Genomic DNA, 20,798 nt, shown 5'->3' on the forward strand with positions numbered 1-20,798 from the left:
AAAGGTTCATTTAAAATGTAATAAATACAAATTAATTCGGCGTATAACTTGATGGTACTGTCAATTTATCGCTATTTTAGTCTTATTATCTAGTAATTAAATCTTCAATGAGTGAGGCGAAGTTAAATTATGGTCTGTCAAAGAAACAACTCGATTGTAATGAAATTTCACTCTGTGCTGCGAATTGCTGCCACTTTATATCGTTCATTAAACGTAATTCGTTCGTATTTAATGCGGTTTTACCTACTAGAATTTTATTGCATTGATTATATTTATTTCGCTCGTTTTATATTATTTCGAAGTAAGAAAAATATTATACTTATGTATAAAGATGGAATATTTTTTCCACAACCGACGACAACGCTATTAAAAAAAAAATACGTACAATATTCGCACTTACATTATGCATTACCTACGATAAGAACCTTTGGGTTTGAAAATGTTCATCTGTCGAATGAAAATAGGTACCTCGATACCTACGTGTTTTTTTGCTCTCATTTCGAAGCTCGCGTATATATTCGAAAAACTGTTTACGAATTCGAGACGAACATTTTGAATTATCATATCTGCTTGCTGATGTATAAATACCTACCCACCTATCGTACGTCTACGTAGGTACCTACGTTTTGCGATGAACTCATTCCCTAACGAAACTTTTCGCTCGATGACTTACACGGCTTTGCCTTTTGAAAGGAAAAATTGATATTTTCTCTTTCTCATCCGAAGTAGACAATTTAAAAAAAGAACTCGTTGAAAGGAAAAATTTTCGTAATGATAAAATCCAGCGTGCGAGCTTTCGGTAAAGCCTTTAAGTTAATTTACTAGGTTGGAAAAACTAGGCAGCGCCGAGATTTCAAAATGAAAAGTGTCAATTACTCGTGTATTTTTCTTTCCATCTTTATTTCTTTCTTTTTTTATTTTGCCGAAGTGAGCGTGAGAGATTGTTTTATTGAATGATACCAAAAGCTGTAAAACTTAACACCGTGTCAATGAAGATAGCGTGGTAAAATTGACGATGTATTTTTTTCTGCTTTATGTTACAGTACACCTTTCAACGTCGACTCGAATCGACCAGCGAACAAAATGGAGCCGAGTAAACGACAAAAAAAATCCATTTTCCAAAAATTATTCACCGGTCAAGAACTGCTAACATCATTAACGGTAATCTCAACTGTATTAGCGGTACTCGTCGGTCTCTCGCTTCGTTCCATTTACGCGGATAGAAAGTAAGTATACGAGATGTTTGCAAAGTGATAACTCGACCTGCTAAGAAGTAAGGGTTGTAAATTTCAACCGAGTATCGCATGAATATATCAAATTGGCAAAAATCGTCTATTTGTAGGCGCGTGTAACGCTGTAACAGCGACGAACCAAAAGACAAAAAGCACAGCAGTGGCTGTATATTTGCATATAAATGAAGTACAGCTTCGTGTTTCATAAAACGTGAGCTTTAATTTCATCTCGTCTCTTCTATAGCTACAGATAGGTACGTAGATATATAGGGTGTCTCTCTAAACGTTTGCCGCATTGTCGTACCTACTTCCGATTTGGGTACGTATTAGGTTGATAAACAGGCTGAAAAAAATTCATGATAAGGACGAGGAGGGTCCTCTTTGAAGGGTAACTCTCCTTTGAAAAAGTTCAGAATTTTAAAATTGTACCTACTTATTTTCTATTTAAATCAATTCAACTTTGAAACAAGTTTTTTGACATTTCATTTTCTTCTCAATTTTTTTATTCCTTAACCTTCCCCATACTTCCTTCCATAAGTGAATCTTTCTAAAAATTTTGAAATTTTTCACGAAAATTTACAGTTTTATCATTCTTTTTTTTGGGCTCAAACTCAAGAGTTTTTTTTTTGTCAAAATTTGGAAAATTTAGAACTTTGCCGATAGATTTGAAACCAAACTTTGAGCTGCCGAAATTGATTTTTTGATTTTGAGTAAATTTTCGAGAATGAAAAAAATATTAATTTTCTAAAAAAAAACCAGTAAAATATAGAAATGAAAATCTGAAAATCAGTTTATATATGCTCAAATAGGTCCCTTTGAATCTATTACCACCATTTTTGAGACGATCTGGAGCCTCCAGCGAAAGCTCATTTTTTTCAAGAACTTCAGATGGCGCTGTAATTAACTATGTGTAGCTGAAAATGTAATCCTATCATAAGTTTGACAATTCAAATCGATAAAGGCAGGCGAATCGGAATTCGAAATGATGAGTTGAAAAGTGTTTTTTTTTTACAGAGTTGAAAATCTCAAGTTGAAAAAAAAAATCAAAATCAATCATTTTCAGCACAAATTTCTCAAAAATTCTTCTGTCGCCTCAATTTGGATTCCGAATGAATTGCGACTATTTTCAAACCAATCTGGATCCTCCAGCGAAAATTGGCTTTAAATTTTTAGAAAAAATTCAAAATCGTCAATTTTTTCAACAAATTGGTCAAAACTTCTTCTGGTCCTAAAATTCAACTTCCTCGAATCAATTGAAAACACCATTTTCGAGCCGGTCTGGAGCCTACAGCAGAAGTTGCAACTTCTCACCAGTAATTTCAGATCGCTTCAGATGAAAGCGTTTTAATGAACTTCGACTGCTGATAATTCAGTTTTTCATAAAATTTCGACATTTTGAATCCATTAACTTACACACGAATCGCAAATCTGAGGTAAAGAGTTGAAAAATGTAGGTAAGGTACATAATATGTATTTATTTTTTACAATGTGAAAATCTCAATTTTCAAAAAACTTTGGAATTGCCAATTTCTGCAGCCAATTCCTCAAAGCAAAAAAAAAATACACTTTTCTTCACAATGTCAAACTTACTGGACTAAATTTTCACTTTTCAGCGGCCGAAGTTGATTACAACGCGTTCTGGAGCGATTTGAAATTGCTGGAGAAAAGGCAACTACGGCCACTGATTGAAACAGTGTCTGTTTCAAACACAGATCCTAATTTGATTCTGAAAACACCCTCTGAAATTGAAACAGCGTCTGTCTCAAACACAGTTCTTTAATTGGGTCTGAAAAACACCCACTGATTGAAACCGTGTCTGTTTCAAACACAGGTCCTAACTAGGGTCTGAATACACTCACTGATTGAAATAGTGCCTGGTTCAAACATGGTCTTAATGTGGGTCTGAACACACCCACTACTGCACGAGGTTTCATATCGGCTCGAAAATTGTGACATTCGATTGGTATGAGGGTGGGGGCTTGAGGATACACACTGATTTCCAGATTTTCATTTCTCTACTTGAACCAAAATTCGCGAAAAATCAAAAAATCAACTTACTAGGTACCTTAAATTTTTTTTCAAAGTTTGTGAGCTGGAAAGAGACTAAGGGGTCATACACAATAATTTAACCAATCACTCAACGCGTGTCTTTTTAATTTTTGGTATTTTGACTTCCTATTATTAAGAGGCAAAAGGAGGGCCAGGGAAGTCAACTGAAAAAATCCAGTATTCAGACTCAGCGTCTTCAGATAGGTACCTAAATAATAATTATAATTGTAAAGCTACTTCATATCAAAATTTTTCGGAATTTTTGAGGCCCTCGCTCGTTCTCTCGAATTGAGATTCCATTCAAGAGATCAGTTTGTTAAAAAGTGAATGAATAAAAGTGCCTTCACAGTAATTTTTCAAATTTTTTATGTTCTTACCCATCTACAGAATTTGAGCTTTCGTCGCAGAACTAAAATTTTTGGCTTTTAAATTTATTCTTCCTTCGATTCTCTTTCCAACCATGCTAATAGATTTACTCAAAATTGAACCAATATTGAGGCACGAGCTTTCGAAGTTCTCTATCTCTTAAAGCCCATAATGGAAAGTTTCATTCCGATCATCGGTTTTGACGGTTTTCTAGTTCAACTTGTCATAACCAAATCCATGGCATACGATGAGTAAATATTTTATTGGACACCCTGTAGATAGGCAAACGAAATCTTGTCACACAAAATTGAAACTATATAAAGCTTTGTACAGACGTAGGTATTTAAAATTTTCAAACATTCAATTTTGATTATACCTACTATACCTACAGTTTTCTATGTCAGCATCGTCGTCGTACCGTATCGTTGACATCGTCAAAACCTCGTATTGGTGTATTGTACCCAGCTAGCTACCTACCTACATAAAGTCGCTTTGGTATTTTGTATGGATAAATTACCATATAGAAATTGCTTTCTCAGTATGATTCTCTTCGAGTGGGTTTTCTCATTCGTACGCGATGTAGGTATAAGTATTTTGCCATCGAATTATTATACCTATACGTAATAATACCTACCTATGTATGTTCGTGTTTCCAATTTCGATATACCTGCCTGTAAATATGTACGTAGGTAGGTATAAGGACGGTAACAATAAGGAAAATAGAAATGAATACCTAAAGGTGAAAAAAATTAAGGTATTTTTCATATCGAGATTTTTTTCTTATTTTTCACAAAATTTAGTCTGTAGGAAGCAAAATATATTTGCATTTTTAAAGACGTTTTGATGTTTGACATTTTCATTTATTATTGTAACTGAAAATTTTTTTGTATGAGTAATGATTCATTTTTCACGCGATGTGATTTCAAGGTTTAAAATGTTTGTTTTTTTTTAAGTCGCTTGCCAATTAAAAGCAGAAGTGTGTTGATTTGGAAAAATTTACGGATAACGAAGCGTATCTAAATGCTTTTTGCTTTTTCAAATTACAAACAGGTACATACGTAGGTCTATGTACACCATGAACTCTCTGTTACAGAGATATAGCAGGTACTTATAGGTACATACTATGTACATACCTGTTGTTTTTGGATAAAGAGAGGATTTTACCGGGAAGAGGATGTTCAGGTTTTGGTTGGCTTGTAGGTTGAATTTACAAAAGATTAGCGGATTATTTTTTGTCTTAAATTATTAGTTCGTGGCAGAATAAAGTAAAATAAATGTAAAAATTCGCCATTGTCAAACGTGAATTTTTTTATACCTTATAGGAATAATATTTTTCAAGCCCAGTGAAAAAATGTTGGGTGAAAATCGCCATAGGTGGTAATTCCGTAATAGAGTTTAAATTATCTAGGTACCTACCTTTTTAATGTGCTTTTTCATAAAAAATATATTTTTTTGAACAACTTGAATCAATGTAAATAATTCCTTCAACTCCCACACATCAACAACTGCCAGTTTTGGGGCCATTCTGAAGCCTCGAGCAATTTTTCAACCCTCTCCAAAAACTTTACGTCACTCTGAAAAAGCCGAAAATGAACTTTACGATCTATAATTTTGGTTGGTTCTTATAGCAACCCCCAATAAAACCATTTTATTGGGTGGTTACCGAGAAATTCTTGGAGTGTCAGTTCAAAAGTGAGTTTTTGACCATTTGTAAATTCCAGGAAACGCGAAAAAATCAAATTTTTAAAGAATAGCCTTTTGAATGGTTTTTTTGATTTTTTTATTTTCAAAAATTCACCAAAAAGCCAAAAATTGACTGTAGAATCTGAAGAACTTTGAACCTGCCTAGGTACCTATCTTGGTTTCGTTCAAATCTGAGAGTGTCAGTTCAAAAGATTTCCTTGTTAGTACATATGTACCTAAGAATTTCCTTAAGCTGGGTGGAGGGGGATAAGTTTGAACCTTACTACTGTGGAGATCGAAAACCTAAATCTACCTAAACGCTTATTTACGCAAATTGGTCAATTATTTTTGCCAAAATTTTCTTATATTTAAATACTCGAATCTTTTTTTTTTTTTAGCTATTTGCGTAAATTTACAATTATTTTTTTTTTGCAGATGGTCCGAAAGAGAAATAATGTACATTCAGTTCCTGGGAGATTTATTCCTGCGGATGCTGAAAATGTTGATCATACCGCTTCTAATGTGTTCAATCATAGCGGCTATAGGAACGCTAGATCTCAGTCTGTCCAAAAAGATCGGTCTCCAATCGGTCGCTTACTACGTAGCAACCACCTCATTGGCGGTATTCCAAGGTATATTCTGGGTATTAACCATTGCACCTGGTAAATATGCTCAAGATCCAAGAGTCAACGGAACAATGAAAGATGAACCAAAAAGAAACGTCACTACGGTCGACACGTTACTCGATTTAGCAAGGTACCTATTACCTAATACCTATATCTATATCATGCATATTTTTACCTATTCGTAATATTTTTATTTCCAAGAAAACCTATAAATATTTATTAAAATTCGTACCAAGTAAACGTACATATTACGTACGTTACCCAATTTCTCGATAAAATTTGCAATTAAAAAGTTATAGTTTATAGTAACTGCATACAACGCTCATATAGGTAGTTGAATTTGTTGAATTCCGGAACGAGCGAGGATTTCCACTGGGAAAAAAAATTTATGGTGACTTTACAATTTCCTTTCGTTGATAACTTTTTTTTGTGACGTGCTACCATTCATAGTCTATACACCCTCGAATGAATCTGATAAACGTTCAGTTCATGGTCAAAAAAAAAGTTAGGACAGGAGCCAACATAATAGATATCTATAATATACTTTTTTTTCACAACACAACGCACATGGTTTGGAAAAATAATCAAAAATTCGCCTGCCTGAAACGTTTTCAGGATATCATATGTGAAAAGAATGGTAAAAAATGGAAATACGCTTGTACATTTCGTAAAAAGAGATTTCATTAAATCATTTTTTTAAATTCTGCCTTCCTAAAACTCTTCAACGAGAAACTCGATGGGAAAAATTTATCATACCGAATGGAAAATAGAAAGGCAGATGAATGGGTGGTAATGATTCTCGAATGAGCATTTTCCCCTCGCTCGTTCTATTCAATATTCAAGGTAGAATAATATTCGGTCCATTAGACGATGAAATATGAATTTTTATCGACGGTTCGTGAGATCGAATTCCTTCATTTATAATAATAAAGATTTAAAATCGTATCACTCGCTAATCTATGTAAGGTCTAATTTTTTAATTTGAAATTTTCAGGAATTTGTTCCCACCGAATATTATTGAAGCTTGCGTATCTCAGGTAACTTACAATTAATATTATGATAAGAATTTACGTATTTGTTGATAAATCTATTTACATCACATTAATATATCAAAGTTTAAATATGAATATTGAATACCTAACTACGTAATCTTCTACTCGATACATTGCGAATAGGTAGGTAATTAATTGAGTAGGTACGTACATACTTTAGGATTCAGATTTTTCAAAAATTAATTGTACCGAGAAAACTGTTGAATGACGATTGGAAATGTTAATTTTTGATTGTTCATTTCCTTTAAATTCGTGACATTGTAGCAGATTGAAACTATGTTATATTAGAATCAAGATGCTGTGTCGTGGCTACATATACTTAAAATACTTAACGGTGATCCGATTTCAAATTCTTAATATTGTTTGACCTTATAATCAGTCAGTTGTGTCCTACGTCTGGTTTTAATCACCAAAGAACGTGTCGATCTAACGTCGAAAATTTTGCATAACTAGTCCCTGGACGTACACGTGTTTATTATCGAGACGTGTTGCATCGGGTTGAAATTATCAGCGGACGAAAATAAACCAACTATTGATAAAGTGCAATGTAGCGACAGTTTGAGTTTATTGAAGTTTAATTAATTTTTCGGAATAAAAAATGAGAGAAGTTTTCATACGAAGTGAATGATTATTTTTTAGACATTTGCCATGAGTTTCTTTTCATTGAGAATTGAAATTGCGAAAAAATTAGGTTGTAAATAAAGCTCAACATTTCATTTCAGACTGGAATTGGAAAATTTTGATTTTAGATTCCCCAAGCGGACAGTAATTTACTTTCTGAGCTTGGTTTAGTGCAGATTCGTGGCGAAATATTTCGTTCAATTTCTAATTAAGGCTGATAAAAATCAATCATTTTTTTTAAAATCATCTAAATAAGCTGCATGATTGCGTTTATCAGAAATAAATCCGTGGTATTTCAAACCCCGCAATTTCAAAAAAAATTTGAATTTAAAAATTTTTAAAATATTGAAAATTTTAAGAAAAAAATTAAAAAATTTTCATTGTAAAAGGGGCGAGAAAAAAACAGAGTGAAAGGATTGAACGGGAGAAAAAATATTGCAAGTTTTTGGTCTAACGGTGAAGATTTTTATTTCGAGTTGAAAGACTCTTAGAAAAAATGTCAGGTCCGAAGGGTCCTTTAGAGAGGAGAAATATGGGTCTTGCAATTGGAAGCATTTTTGGAAAATTCGTGGGTTTTTCGATGGCCCAGTTTTAAAGGCTGGCAGTATAATAGTTATAGACATTTAAAATTTTGCGTCGACCTGAACCATGCAATCAAAATCCAAGACCACTTTTAGAGTTTTACTGAGGAATTAAAAATTTGCAACTGAGAAAATATTTTGGAATACGAATGGTGCCATTTTTTGACCCAATTTCGAGAATAAACCGAAAACTTTGATAAGTTTTTGCCTATTTTTTTTTTATTTTTTCAGATTGGCAATAATGCCCAGAAAGTTGATACAGCTGCATTCCAAAATATTTGCCCAGTTTCAGAAATAATGTCATTCGATGTCTTGATATAATTAAAGTGAAATATGGGTGGGGGGGGGATATTTTCAAAACACGAATTCCCCCCCCCCCCACCCACCCAATAAGCGATTTGCTTCAATCAACCAGTAGAACCCTAAAAGGGTCTTGAATTTTGATGTCAATTGCCTATAGGTTGACGCAGAATCACAAAAATGCTATTTTTTGGGACTGAGTCTTTGAGCCATTTTTCCTTAGAACATACTCAAAACAGGTTGGTTATGAGATTATTGAGCGAAAAGTCCATCATTTTTCGAAAATGTGCCATCATTTGAGTACCCATGTCTTCTTTCCAGTCCTATGGGGGTCCTCCGGAGCTAAAATTTTTTCCAAGTGCCTTTCAACTCATTTGATCAAACTATAAAATGGTCTACGTGACCCCCCTCCCCCCACGTAATCTTCATTATAGGAATCTTGGATTTTAAGCATTCAGTCAGCGTAATTTAATGAAAACTTATAAAGTCAAGTGTTGATAGTTTTGAGGTCATTGTTTAAGTGATGAATCATTCTTTAAAATAGTGCGTATGCTCATTTCAAAATTGCTGGATTTAAAAGATTAAAGGGCTGCTGGTTTTGAAAGAATCAAAACTTGATTCAAAATCAACTTTGAAACAGAAAGAAAATAACGATTAAATAGGTCAGTTCAGCTCTAGCAAAACATTGATAAGGTTAAGGAAATTAATCTCGAAGACGCGGTTTCCTCTTTTTCATTGAAAGAAAAAAAAACAAGCAGAATGGAAATGGCAGATTCGAGTGGTTGAACCGATAATTTGCTTTTCTCAACTTTAATTATATATTTTATTTGTTTGAGAAATTGAATAGGTTTTATTTTACTTTATCTCCGAGTTGGAATTATTAAATAAAAACCATAGGAATAGTAACCGCAGAGTGTCAGTCTTTGAAAATGCCGAGCTTTTGAATAAAAACAAAAGTATACCTGAGTACTCGTAATTGTGGATTTTATGGGTTTTTTTGTTTTTTTTGTTTTTTTGGGGGGGGGGGGGTGTTTATAGGTAATTACAAGATTATTACACCCGTAAAGTTAAAAAAAAAAAAAAAAAAACATTTAAGTGCTATCTGTAGTGTTGGGATGGGTTGATTTTTGTGAAATTAATTTTAGTTATATAACGTTTTTTTACGACGATGACAGGACAGACTTCGATATGTATAAAGAGTAAAATAAATTGATATTTTTACAAGTTGCGATATCCTTATGAGGTAATAACATCAGTGGTGAGATTTTTATAATAGTAGATGATGCGCGTGTAATTAAAATTCCCTCTTTTTAGCGTTCATCATTTGCTCGTAAAATTAACAGAGTTGTTTTGCGAGAAGAATAAACTCGCGAATTGAATACCTACGTACAGTACATCGTTTATGTACTTTACCTATAAACGAGATTAGCATATTTCTGTTCATTGTGAAAAGTAACAAAGTCAATCTTGCGGAATAAACTTTTAGATAAAACTGAATTAAAGGTCTGAAAGTTGAAATATTGAGGTAACTAAAACGCAGACGAATAGACCTACCTAGACCTACTATACGTATAAACGACCGCCTTGAATGATAAACTTATTAAATTTCGAGCCGAGTTTTAGAATTATTAAAAATGATAACATTTAGCTCGAAAGAGTTAAAACGCGAAAACGTGATAATTCATGTACGCGGATAAGTATGTACCTCGAAAAAAAAAACGCACAAATGGAAAATGAGAGGAAAAAATGGGATTTTTTTCAGTTATCCTACTCCATATTTTATTGCTATACTCGGCGTTGTTTTTGTGACAGTTACAAAAACACGTGGAAGAGATATTTAGTAACACGCGGTTAAAGAGCGAGTAGATATAAATTTTCTCTTGTTCTGTACTCGATGGCTTCATTAATTCCGTTCTTTTTTTCAGGATAGAACTGTGTTGACTTATGACCCGATGGATGAAAAAAGTAAGTGCTCATTGCGTGGATAGTCTTATATGATGCATAAAATACATTTCGATTATTACGTACAGGAGAATTAATTCCAAAAAATTTCATTTCCAGTGGATATAAACGATACGTTAACGTGGAAAATGACAATGGATGTTACCAGAGGAACCAATGTTTTGGGTTTGGTGGCGTTTTCTATCGCTTTAGGAATAGCTTGCGCACGAATGGGGCAACGTGCCAGACCCTTCATTGAAGCTGTCGAAGCTTTGGGTGAAGCTGTTATGATGATGACAAAAGGCGTAATATGGTAAGCTATGATAGGTACCTACGTATATTTACCTACTTAGAACTAAGTCCCACCAATTTACCGGGTTTGTTTCAAAACATCATTACTTACATTGAAATTGCAATCTCCTTAATGTAAGTGTAGGTATAGACTGTAGACATTAGAAAAGGTCGTGAAAAAAAATGCCTGAGAAATCCGACCAAATTCAGTGAATCCCTTCATTTTGAGCTAAAAGTCACTCAGAGAAGGTTTTAGCTTCAGAGGTGCATCTGTAGTGAAGTCCAGAAATAAAGACTATTTCTTTTAAAAAACGTGATTTTTTTCGCTTCAGCCCCTAACAGCCTGTTTTGGAAAAAAAATGCCCTCTCTCAGAAGATAGTATATCTGAGATACTGCATCGCTCTGGGCAATCAAAAAATCGAGAGACATCATTTCTGAAACTGATGAAATATTTTGAAACACAGTAGTGCCAATTTTTGTGGCCATTGTTGCCAATTTCAAATAAACCGAAAAAATCTATAAGTTTTTGGATATTTTTTTCAAAATTGGCACTATATTGACCCAAAAAAATGCATCGCTGCTTCATATCTCACACTCCAATTGGGAAAATTTCAAATTCATAGAAGAAATCGATTTAATCCTAGAAACTTTTAGAACCGTTCAAAACTATCCAAAATTTCAGCAAACTCGACTACTGGATATGCCATTTTTATATTTCCATTTTTTCCCATTTTGTGAAAGTCTCAAAAATTTGTCACAAATTGGCTTTTAAGTGCCCAAATGGAAAATTGAAGGTCTTGCGGAGTTTGAAAGTTTCTAAAATAACTTATGTAGTTCAAAAATTGCGTTAAAGAGTCTAGCTGTATAAGTAGGTAGGTAAAATCGACACTACTCCTATTTTCTTTCTAGTGGCCTTATCAGGTAATGTCCTGAATGCGGAAAAAATTCCCAAATGAGGGAAGGGAAAAAGTCAAATTTTTAAAAAAAATTCCAATCCTGTGTAGCATATCCCACGAGAGGACGCTTTGAACTGGTACTCTCCGATTTGAACTAAACTTACTTACAATTAGATAGATCAAAAAAGCATGCTTTAAAGCCCAAATAATAAAAATTTCAAATCCTGAAATTCATTTTTAAATTTTTGGTGAATTTTTGAACATTAAAAAAAAAAAATTATTTTTATGAAACATAAATTTTTTAATTTCTCCAGAAATTTCAAACCCCTCTAGAGGCTCTAAAAAGACCGAATTCCGATTGTTTTTGAGTCGAGTGATCGTGTAGACACATCAGACGATATTTTGCCATTTTTTGAAAATGTGTTTTTTCCATTTTTCTGGAATTATATTTCGAAAATTGGTCAAAAAATTCACTTTCGAACCGGCACTAGTAAAATTTTACGATAACTACCTAAAACGGTCAAGAGAGTTCCCAATTAGCATCGACCAAAGTTATATGTCCTAAAGTTCATTTTTGGCCTTCGCAGAGCAATTTGAAGTTTCATGGAGGAAATTGAAAAATCGCTGGAGGCTCCAAAAAGGTCAAATTTGCGATTGTTTTTGAGTAGAGTGGTCGTGCAGACTTGGTGATCAAAAGACGACTCAATATATTACTTCCTTTGAAAATTAGATTTTTCCCTTTTTTTCTGGAATTTGCAAATTGGTCAGAAATTCACTTTTGAACTGACATTCCTGGAATTTCGCGTTGAACTACTAAAACGGTCGAGAGGGTATCCACTCAGTGCCGACCAAAGCTATAGGTCTCAAAGTTTATTTTTGGCCTTTCCAGAGAGATTTGAAGTTCCTGGAGAAGATTGAAAAATTTTTGGAGGCTCTAGAATGGCCCAAAACTAGTATTTACCTAGTTGTTGGAGTGTGGAAGTTGAATTGAAGGGGAATTATTCACGTTGGTACACTTTGCCCCAAAAAATTTATATTTCATAAAAAAGTTTTAAAATTGCCCTTTAAAAAGTTTTCTTTTTAATTCTTTAAATTTTCAAAAAATCGCCAAAAATCTAAAAATGAACTTGAGATTTGAAATGTACATTTGGCCATGTTTTTTGAAAAAGTTGGGCCCTCAAAAATTAGTATAGGTACCTATTATTTAAACATGACGAGAAAGAGGTTGTACAGGGTAGTGCCTATAATCATTCAATTTGGCCATAAAATTAATACAATTTTTTTGACTTTTTTGAAAAATTCAAAACTCGTTAAGAACCTCAACTTTCTGTTTGGGTAGTTGATTTTTTACATTCTAGCAAAAAAATGAGCATCGTGCAAGTAACCGAGAGGTTTACTTGTTACCTTTTCAGTAGCAAAGAAATTGGAAATTGTACTTTTTCAAAACAACTTTCTCAAATAGGTACCTAGGCAAAAATTTTCGATGAATCAGATTAAGAGAATTAAAATGGCTCCCTCGTTAAATTATTTATCTGAAACAATTCCGATTCAAGTAACTAGATATGGAAAAATATACGCGAATATTCCAAAATCGTGACGCATATGAAAAATAAACGCTTCAAATGAAACAATTATATGTAGCTGACAAAATTGATTAAAAATAAGCCCGGAAGTGCTAATAATCGTACGACGAAATAAAAATCTGCTAATAAATCTCTCCCTTTGTCGAAATAATGTTTTGACGCTTTTCGTATTCGACATGTACATACTTACATTAATTTCAAGGCTGTCTGAAATAATTCCATTCAGATAGCGTGATCTTACGCGTAAGTAACTGAATCAATGGCTAATGCTGGTACGTAGGTGAGGCAGATATTTATTGATGAAAAATCATGTAGGAGTTAAGTTGATATTGAAGCAGTACAGACCATCGTCGTTGTACACTTATTGCGACTCATTGGGCTTCACGTGTGTTTAGCAAACGCCGAACGCATAAATATGGGATGCGAACTTCATTATTGAAGTATTATCAAAAAATTCATCTCCGGATTACGCGGACAGCTTCTGTACTTGACATACTGATACGTTCAAAATTAATGTTCTTTTTTTTGTAATCCTCCATGTGCGTGGGAATTTTGTTTTTCAGTAAATCACGTTTTTAGAATCGATTTTTTAAAATCAACTTGTCTGTATAGCCGCACGAGACAATGAAATTTATTTTTTCGAGGCTATGAGGCACGCGTTAGCAGGATTTTACGATTTGCAGGCGCAGGATTTTATATCGCTATCAAAACTCAGATAAAGACAGGGCAAATAATTTTCATGTAGGTATACTTTTACATGGCGAATAAATTCTTTGATTTAAAAAATTACGTACAATTACCTAATGGGATTTTCTTGTTATTTTTTTTAAAATTACAATTACCTATTCACATTTATTGTTCGTATGTTATTCTGAGTCCTTGGACCTGTTCTCGATATTTCTGCAGGTTTCTTTTATGTTTTCAACACGTCTTGAATGTGAATGTCCTTGTTTGAATGAGATTTTCGAATTTCGGTCACCGATCCTTATATAGGTAGATGTACTAGATAATCAAAAAAAAAAGTTTACGCAATTTCAAAAATTATCTGTTCAACTGTACATAGATAGGTAATATGTATTTCAATATGAGTAAGTAGAGTTACTTATACTTATTGGTATTTTGTTTTCGCAGGTTCTCACCTTTCGGTGTGTTTTTCTTGGTAATCAAGAGTATTTTGGAAATGGAAAGTTTCGCTGTATTGCTCGGTCAAATGGGCCTGTACTTCTTAACAGTTCTGCTAGGATTGTTTGTTCACGGCTTTGTAACCGTACCGAGCATATATTTATTATTCTTACGGAAATTCCCGTTCAAATTTATCAAGAACATGAGTCCTGCTATAGTTACAGCCTTTGGAACCGGATCAAGGTAAATGATTTCAAAGTAAACGATCGCACGAGTATAAGTTTCATGTTTAAATTTAAGTATTAACTGAAATTTTTATATTTTATATTTCAGTTCGGCATCTTTACCAGTATCTATGCATTGTTTAGAAGGGGCGAACAAGGTGGACGTAAGAGTAAGCCGTTTCGTGATGCCGATTGGTGCTACTATCAATATGGATGGTACAGCTTTATATGAAGCAGTAGCTGCTATATTTATCTCACAAGTTAAACGCTATTCATTGAGTATCGGTCAAATTTTAGCCGTCAGGTAGCCATACATTTTAAAACGTAGCATTTTTCTTGGTGTTTTGTTCGTGGTTTCGAATAATTTTCCAAAGAAAGTATGTAGTATAAATCCAAATCGTGCACGATGCACAAGTGCACAACATCGAGTGTTCCAAATATTTCGCTTGGTAATACTTCTAGCAACCCAAAATACGTCAGTGTAAGTAGAGTTGCCGACTCTGAAAACTGAAGGCTCGAACTGATCCTTAGAAGTTGTATAGTTCCTTAGATACCTACCATAGGTACACTTATTTACTACAGATAAATTTAATCTGATTGTTTCATGTTATAAAATGTTGATAGAACCATTAAAAAGATTCTTTTTAATGTTTGACAGTCTTCAAATTGGAGGAATTATAAAAAATTTTAAAATATAAAAAAAATGAAAAATTTTTCAACAATTATTTTATTTTTTGAAATACTTGATGAAATTTCGATTTCAAGGCTCAAAAAATTTGTATCGAAAATTTGAAGTTGAATTTAATTGCATTTCTTCAGATTTTTTAACTTATAAAAAAAATAACAACAACAAAGACATAAAAAAACACAATTAATTGAATTTTGGAGAATTCATGTTATTTCTCTCAAAAATGAGGTACAATTATCATGACCTTTTTTTTAGAAAATCAAAATTGAAAAAAAAACATGTTTGCAACCAAAAAAAAAACAAAAATTTTTACTTTAAGACGCATTTTTTTCTCCACGTTTAAAATAGTGGAGAAAACATCAACGTTGAACCCTTTAAAATTGGAAGTGTTTTAGTACCTATATTTTAAACATTTCAATGATTTATATAGCTCCTTTAATTTTAAAGGCAGAAAAAAAAATAAAAAGAACCTCTTTTATGCCCCTTTCAAAATTCTACAACATAATTATACTGTAATCAGCTCCAGTTTATCTGCAATGGAATTATAACTTAACGTCGAGAAATCAACCTCAAAGAACCCATTACATTGTCCCTTCAGTTTTTAGGGGTCGGCAACTCGACATGAATTTACGTACTTTGCGTTGCTGTTTCACCAGGCAAAATAATTGACATCCATCCTGAAACCCCTACGTGATGTACTTTTACTTTGCCGAGCGTCAAAAAGTGCTGAATTGTGGTTAATTTGCACTCTTGCCCCTATCCAGAAATCGAAGTAGTTACAGAAATTTGAAGCCGTTTTACCCTTTCTAAAACTTGTTCATTTAAAAATTTTGTATCTGAGTCAAAAAAGCAGATTTGAGGTTTTTAAGTTCGTGAAAACTGAAGGAACTTTTTAAAATAAGAGTACGTCCTCAGGTAAATTTTCAAGCATTGTACCTATTTCATTTTTCTAATTTTGAAAAATTGTTGAGTTGCTGTGGTATGAATCAGGTTAGGTTAGGTTTGCCCTAAAAAAATTCATCATAAATTCATAAATCACTACCTATAAAAAATTAATTTCATGATTTGAAATTGCCGATTCGAAATTAGGTACCTAAAAAAAAATGAATTTGGAATAATTTGCTAAAAAAAAAAAAATGAATTGGAAATTGCGAAGAAATAATTCAAAACCGAATAAACAGAATGAATTTATTCTGAAAATTACCGAAAAAAGTCATTAAAATATCATCTTAAAAAATTTGTATAAACGACAAAAAAATTACAAATTAACTTGATAAACATCAAGATTTGATTCAGTCAACGTAGATAAGAGATAACGCTGGAATTTGGTTTACAAAATATACATTCCATATTTGACCTTTCAAACCGATTGATAATGATTTTAATTTTCAAAATCCATTGCTATGCCTGTTCAAACCTTTATTTTTTATGAAATTGAAATTTAGTAAGAATCTCAGAATTTTGCTGAAGAAATATCTAACTAAAACATCTCACAACAAAACCACTCTACAGCTAAAACTCAGTCACAAGTGTGCTCATTTTTTTTTTTTTTTTTTTATTATTTCAATTTTGAGATTAATCTGGAGGCGAAACGAAGTGTTCTATGTAAAAAATTCATAGAATCAAAGTTGTAGAGAATAAAATTTTCAACAACTTCTAATGTGCATATTTTTTCCGATTCTCTCAAAAAGCAAAAACTTTATGATTATATATCGCAAAATTTCATTTTTTTGAGAAAAACCAAAAAACGTTGCACTCTGGAGAAAAAAATATTTTTTGGTAGGTTGTTGGAAATTTTATTTTTTACAACTTTGGCTCTACGAGTATGCATTTTTCACGTAGAACATTTCGTTTCGCCTCTAGATTGATCTCAAAAAAAATGAGGTCACTCATAATTATTAACTGGATCACCCTGTATAATCTCTACTAATCCATATGAGATGTCAAATATAAAATACTAACCAAAGTTCATGGTAGATAAATTTTCCTTATTTTTTTCTAGAGTTTTTTCTTGGGTAGGTACCTATTTCTTGAATTTTTCAAATGCTGCAGCTTCTTCAATATACAAAATTCTGCACTGTACTGTACTTTGTGCAAAGTCGTGCGCCTCTTTTATAATATTCCTAATGTTCTATGAAACATAATAATTGAATTTCTCTTACGTGTGTGACACTTATAAAGCAATCGTAGTAGTGGTTGGTTAAAAATTCGTTCAATGCTTCATAACTTTGCTCATTCAATTACTTATTCTCATGTAACCCTGGTTGCCATCTTATTTCTTATCTCACAAATTATTCGAAAAAATTTACGAAACACCCTATTTTAACGTCGCAGAACCCATAGCAGACTAATATTCTAATTCGAAAATCTTACCAATAGTGTTACAGCCACAATGGCGAGTATTGGAGCTGCTGGAATTCCTCAAGCAGGTTTAGTTACCATGGTCATGGTCTTAGATACGGTCGGCTTACCAGCAAACGATATTGTGTTGATTTTAGCTGTTGATTGGCTATTGTAAGTATTACTTACTTTCCAATGTACTATTTAAATTATTTCATGTTTTTCACATACCACGAAAATATCTTTACTAAAATAAAATTCGTATCCAGGGATCGTTTCCGTACCGTTGTCAACGTACTAGGCGACGCCATCGGCGCTGGAGTTATCGCTGTGTACTCAAAAGACGAACTTCGAAGACTGGACGAATTGGCCAAAAACCAATCTTACAATTACCCAGACACTGCTCCATCTGCCCCGAATGAAAATTGGAACATGACACCTATGTAAATTAAGATTGTTAATCGAGTATTTTTTTTTATTTACAATTTTTATCGTGTATCTTTCTTTCTTTTTTTCGCCGTTGTGCCGTCGCATATCTAGAACTTCAAGTTTCAATTATTAAACTATACATATTAACGATCGACATGTAAACATCTTAACATATATACCTATACGAGAATACTGAAAATTTGCATTTATATTATTTAGTACGACTTTTTTTCTTTTTATTAGTTGTGTGATTTTGTTGTAATGCTTTAATTGTATTTAAAAGAAAATTTTAATCTCATACCATTTAAGAAATTAAAATCAAATTTTGTATTTTTATTTTTAAATATACTTAAACGTTTGTATTTTAGATTGATGACAACTTTTCAAATTTGACACCGAAATAGAAAATAAACCACATTCAGAGATCAGTACCTATTTACCTAAATTAAAATAATTTCTATACGAGTAAATTATCCGTGTTTTCAAATTCTATGATTAAAAAGTTCTTAAAATCGAACTAGTCCCCTTTTCTTTAGGATAACTATTGCGCATTCAAACGTGCGGTCTTTATCTAAAAATTCGTAAGTGATTTTAAGATTTATTATATCGTTATTGAGTAATTTTTTTATAAATTAATAAGTTATAGCATTTAAGCTGACAGTCTCGATTTTTGAAAATGAAAATCGAGTTTGTGGAATTTCGTTGAACCGGCTATCTCATTAAAATGAGAAAATTTGTGTTCGTATGTTAACGTATTTCCCAGTCGAAAGAAATTGTACAAATATAATTTCTCAATGCTTTTGAGTTTTGTTTATTATCTAGGCATTTATTTTTTTTATTATATCTATTTTTCTGTTGAATTTTTCTTCGTGTTTTAGTAGTATCTAATACATATATCTGTAGCTATTTTTTGTGTACCTAGGTAGTCTCTTGATATACATAAATGTGTGTTTATCTAGGATAATACATATTTTATAGCTGAGCCTTTCTCTGAATAAGTATACGAAGTTTTTGTATAAATTTTACTATTTATTACCAGTCGATTTCGACTTTAAAAAAATGATGAACATATGCAATTAGATGAACTTTAAGTGATTAAATAAAAATTTTAATAGCTGTGAAGTAGTGGTAGAGTGATTGAAAAATATTTGCCTACTCGTAATAGTAATTTCTTACTTGTATCATAAATTAAGTATCTAATTTTAATAAATGTTCGTGAATTTTTGTCTTAACGTTTTATTTTTCAAACACCATTTATTATTATGAATGGGATAGGTAAGTAAGTAATTGGATCTGTAATGAAATTCCAGCGTCATAATCATTTTTTTATAAAAAATTTATTCGAATTTTGAAATATTAGGATGAAAAGATTTAAGTATTTGGCAAATTTGAGTTAGAAACCCTTCACCCGGTCACAATTATGTTTGAGGATTGACGTAAGAGAAATTCATTTCTTTTTTCAAAAATATTTGAGAATTTTCGAAAAAGTATTTTTTATACCAGTAGTTGGTTATAAAATTAATAGATTTTAATTTTTAATTTCAATTTTCACATTTCCAAAACGTTTTGCATTGATGAGAGGAGATACAATGGGCAACCATGATATTTATTGAAGTGTCGAATATGTTGCCTATCCATGTGGCCGAAGGAGAAATGGTTATTGCATGAAAAAAAGAAAACAATTTTATCAACTGATAGATTTAGAAAACTTAAATATGTACATCATCAGACCAACAAAAATTCAGAACAACAAGTTCGCATGTGTTTTTAGTATAATTTCAATAAATAGAAATATTATTGATTTCAATAGAAGTTGTTACTTATTTATTTCATTAGTAGGTACCATAGGTACGTCCAAAAATGCGCGTTTGTGCAAATTTTCTGGTGCTGCAGTTTCAGGTATTCGATTTTTGGAGATTTTTTGAAAATTCAAAATTGTTTGATTTTCCATATTTTCCATGAAAAACTTGAAATTTAATCAATTGAAGTAACGGAGCCTGAAATTTAGTTTATACCCTACTTTTTATATTCTCAACCGATCAGTGGTATTGTCAAACTTTTCTGGAGTCTCTGAAAATTTTTTGAACTGTCCAGTTTTGAAAAAAATTGTCATAAAAATTGGGAAAAGAATCTAAATAAGATTCAGTGAAATTTTACAAATATATTTTAGGTACTTGTAAGCTTGAATAAGTATACCACCTTTGTGATTAGGTATTTCGATAGATTCAGGTGAAAATTTTCAAGATGGGCTTTTATCTATTCAGATCTAAAATTTTCTATGATGATCATTTTTTAGGGGGGAAAAAAATGAAAAACTCGTTGCTCACAAACGCATTAACACAGATAGCAAACGTTTGGTTTCCAGTTCCACCCTATAAATTGTTGTAAAAAGGGTGAAAGTGAAATTCACCACTTACATTTTAAGCTCGAAGATGACATTATTGCGATACTTTCGATCAATTTATGCTCAAATTTTTAAAATCGATTCCTGTACCTAAGTAGGCTTAAATCCATGTTTTAATTTTTTTTTTTTGAGAACTGAAAAATGCAAAAATTCGTCAAAAATTCCTTCACGTTCATCGGTAAATATTTTCAACATTCGCTTCCAAAAACGGTCATTTTTACCAGACATTTTTCTACGAAAAAATGTATTAAGTAGATATGTGGCATTCAGGTTATTATTCGTACATATTTCGTGAAATAACTTCATCACACAGCAATTGTCGAAATAACATTTTCCTAAATTATAATATTTCTCATTCGCTTTTCAGTT

At 32.3% G+C, this 20,798-nt stretch overlaps 1 protein-coding gene across 7 annotated transcripts in view; it reads left to right on the top strand.

Moving 5' to 3' along the window:
• Positions 1-19,250, top strand: part of Eaat1 (Excitatory amino acid transporter 1) — a 59,496-nt gene extending 40,246 nt beyond the window's left edge. For all 7 annotated transcript variants that reach the window (XM_065351060.1, XM_065351063.1, XM_065351062.1 and 4 more), the window contains 9 exons: positions 1,044-1,226; positions 5,766-6,086; positions 6,951-6,993; positions 10,436-10,475; positions 10,572-10,764; positions 14,354-14,587; positions 14,678-14,872; positions 17,636-17,770; positions 17,866-19,250. In XM_065351060.1, coding sequence (XP_065207132.1) covers positions 1,044-1,226; positions 5,766-6,086; positions 6,951-6,993; positions 10,436-10,475; positions 10,572-10,764; positions 14,354-14,587; positions 14,678-14,872; positions 17,636-17,770; positions 17,866-18,043 — 1,522 coding nt within the window. In that variant the 3' untranslated portion in view covers positions 18,044-19,250. The remainder of the gene's footprint in view (positions 1-1,043; positions 1,227-5,765; positions 6,087-6,950; positions 6,994-10,435; positions 10,476-10,571; positions 10,765-14,353; positions 14,588-14,677; positions 14,873-17,635; positions 17,771-17,865) is intronic.
• Positions 19,251-20,798: the final 1,548 nt, after the last annotated feature.

Source organism: Planococcus citri, chromosome 2 (genome assembly GCF_950023065.1).
Source record: "Planococcus citri chromosome 2, ihPlaCitr1.1, whole genome shotgun sequence".
Lineage (NCBI taxonomy): Eukaryota > Metazoa > Arthropoda > Insecta > Hemiptera > Pseudococcidae > Planococcus > Planococcus citri.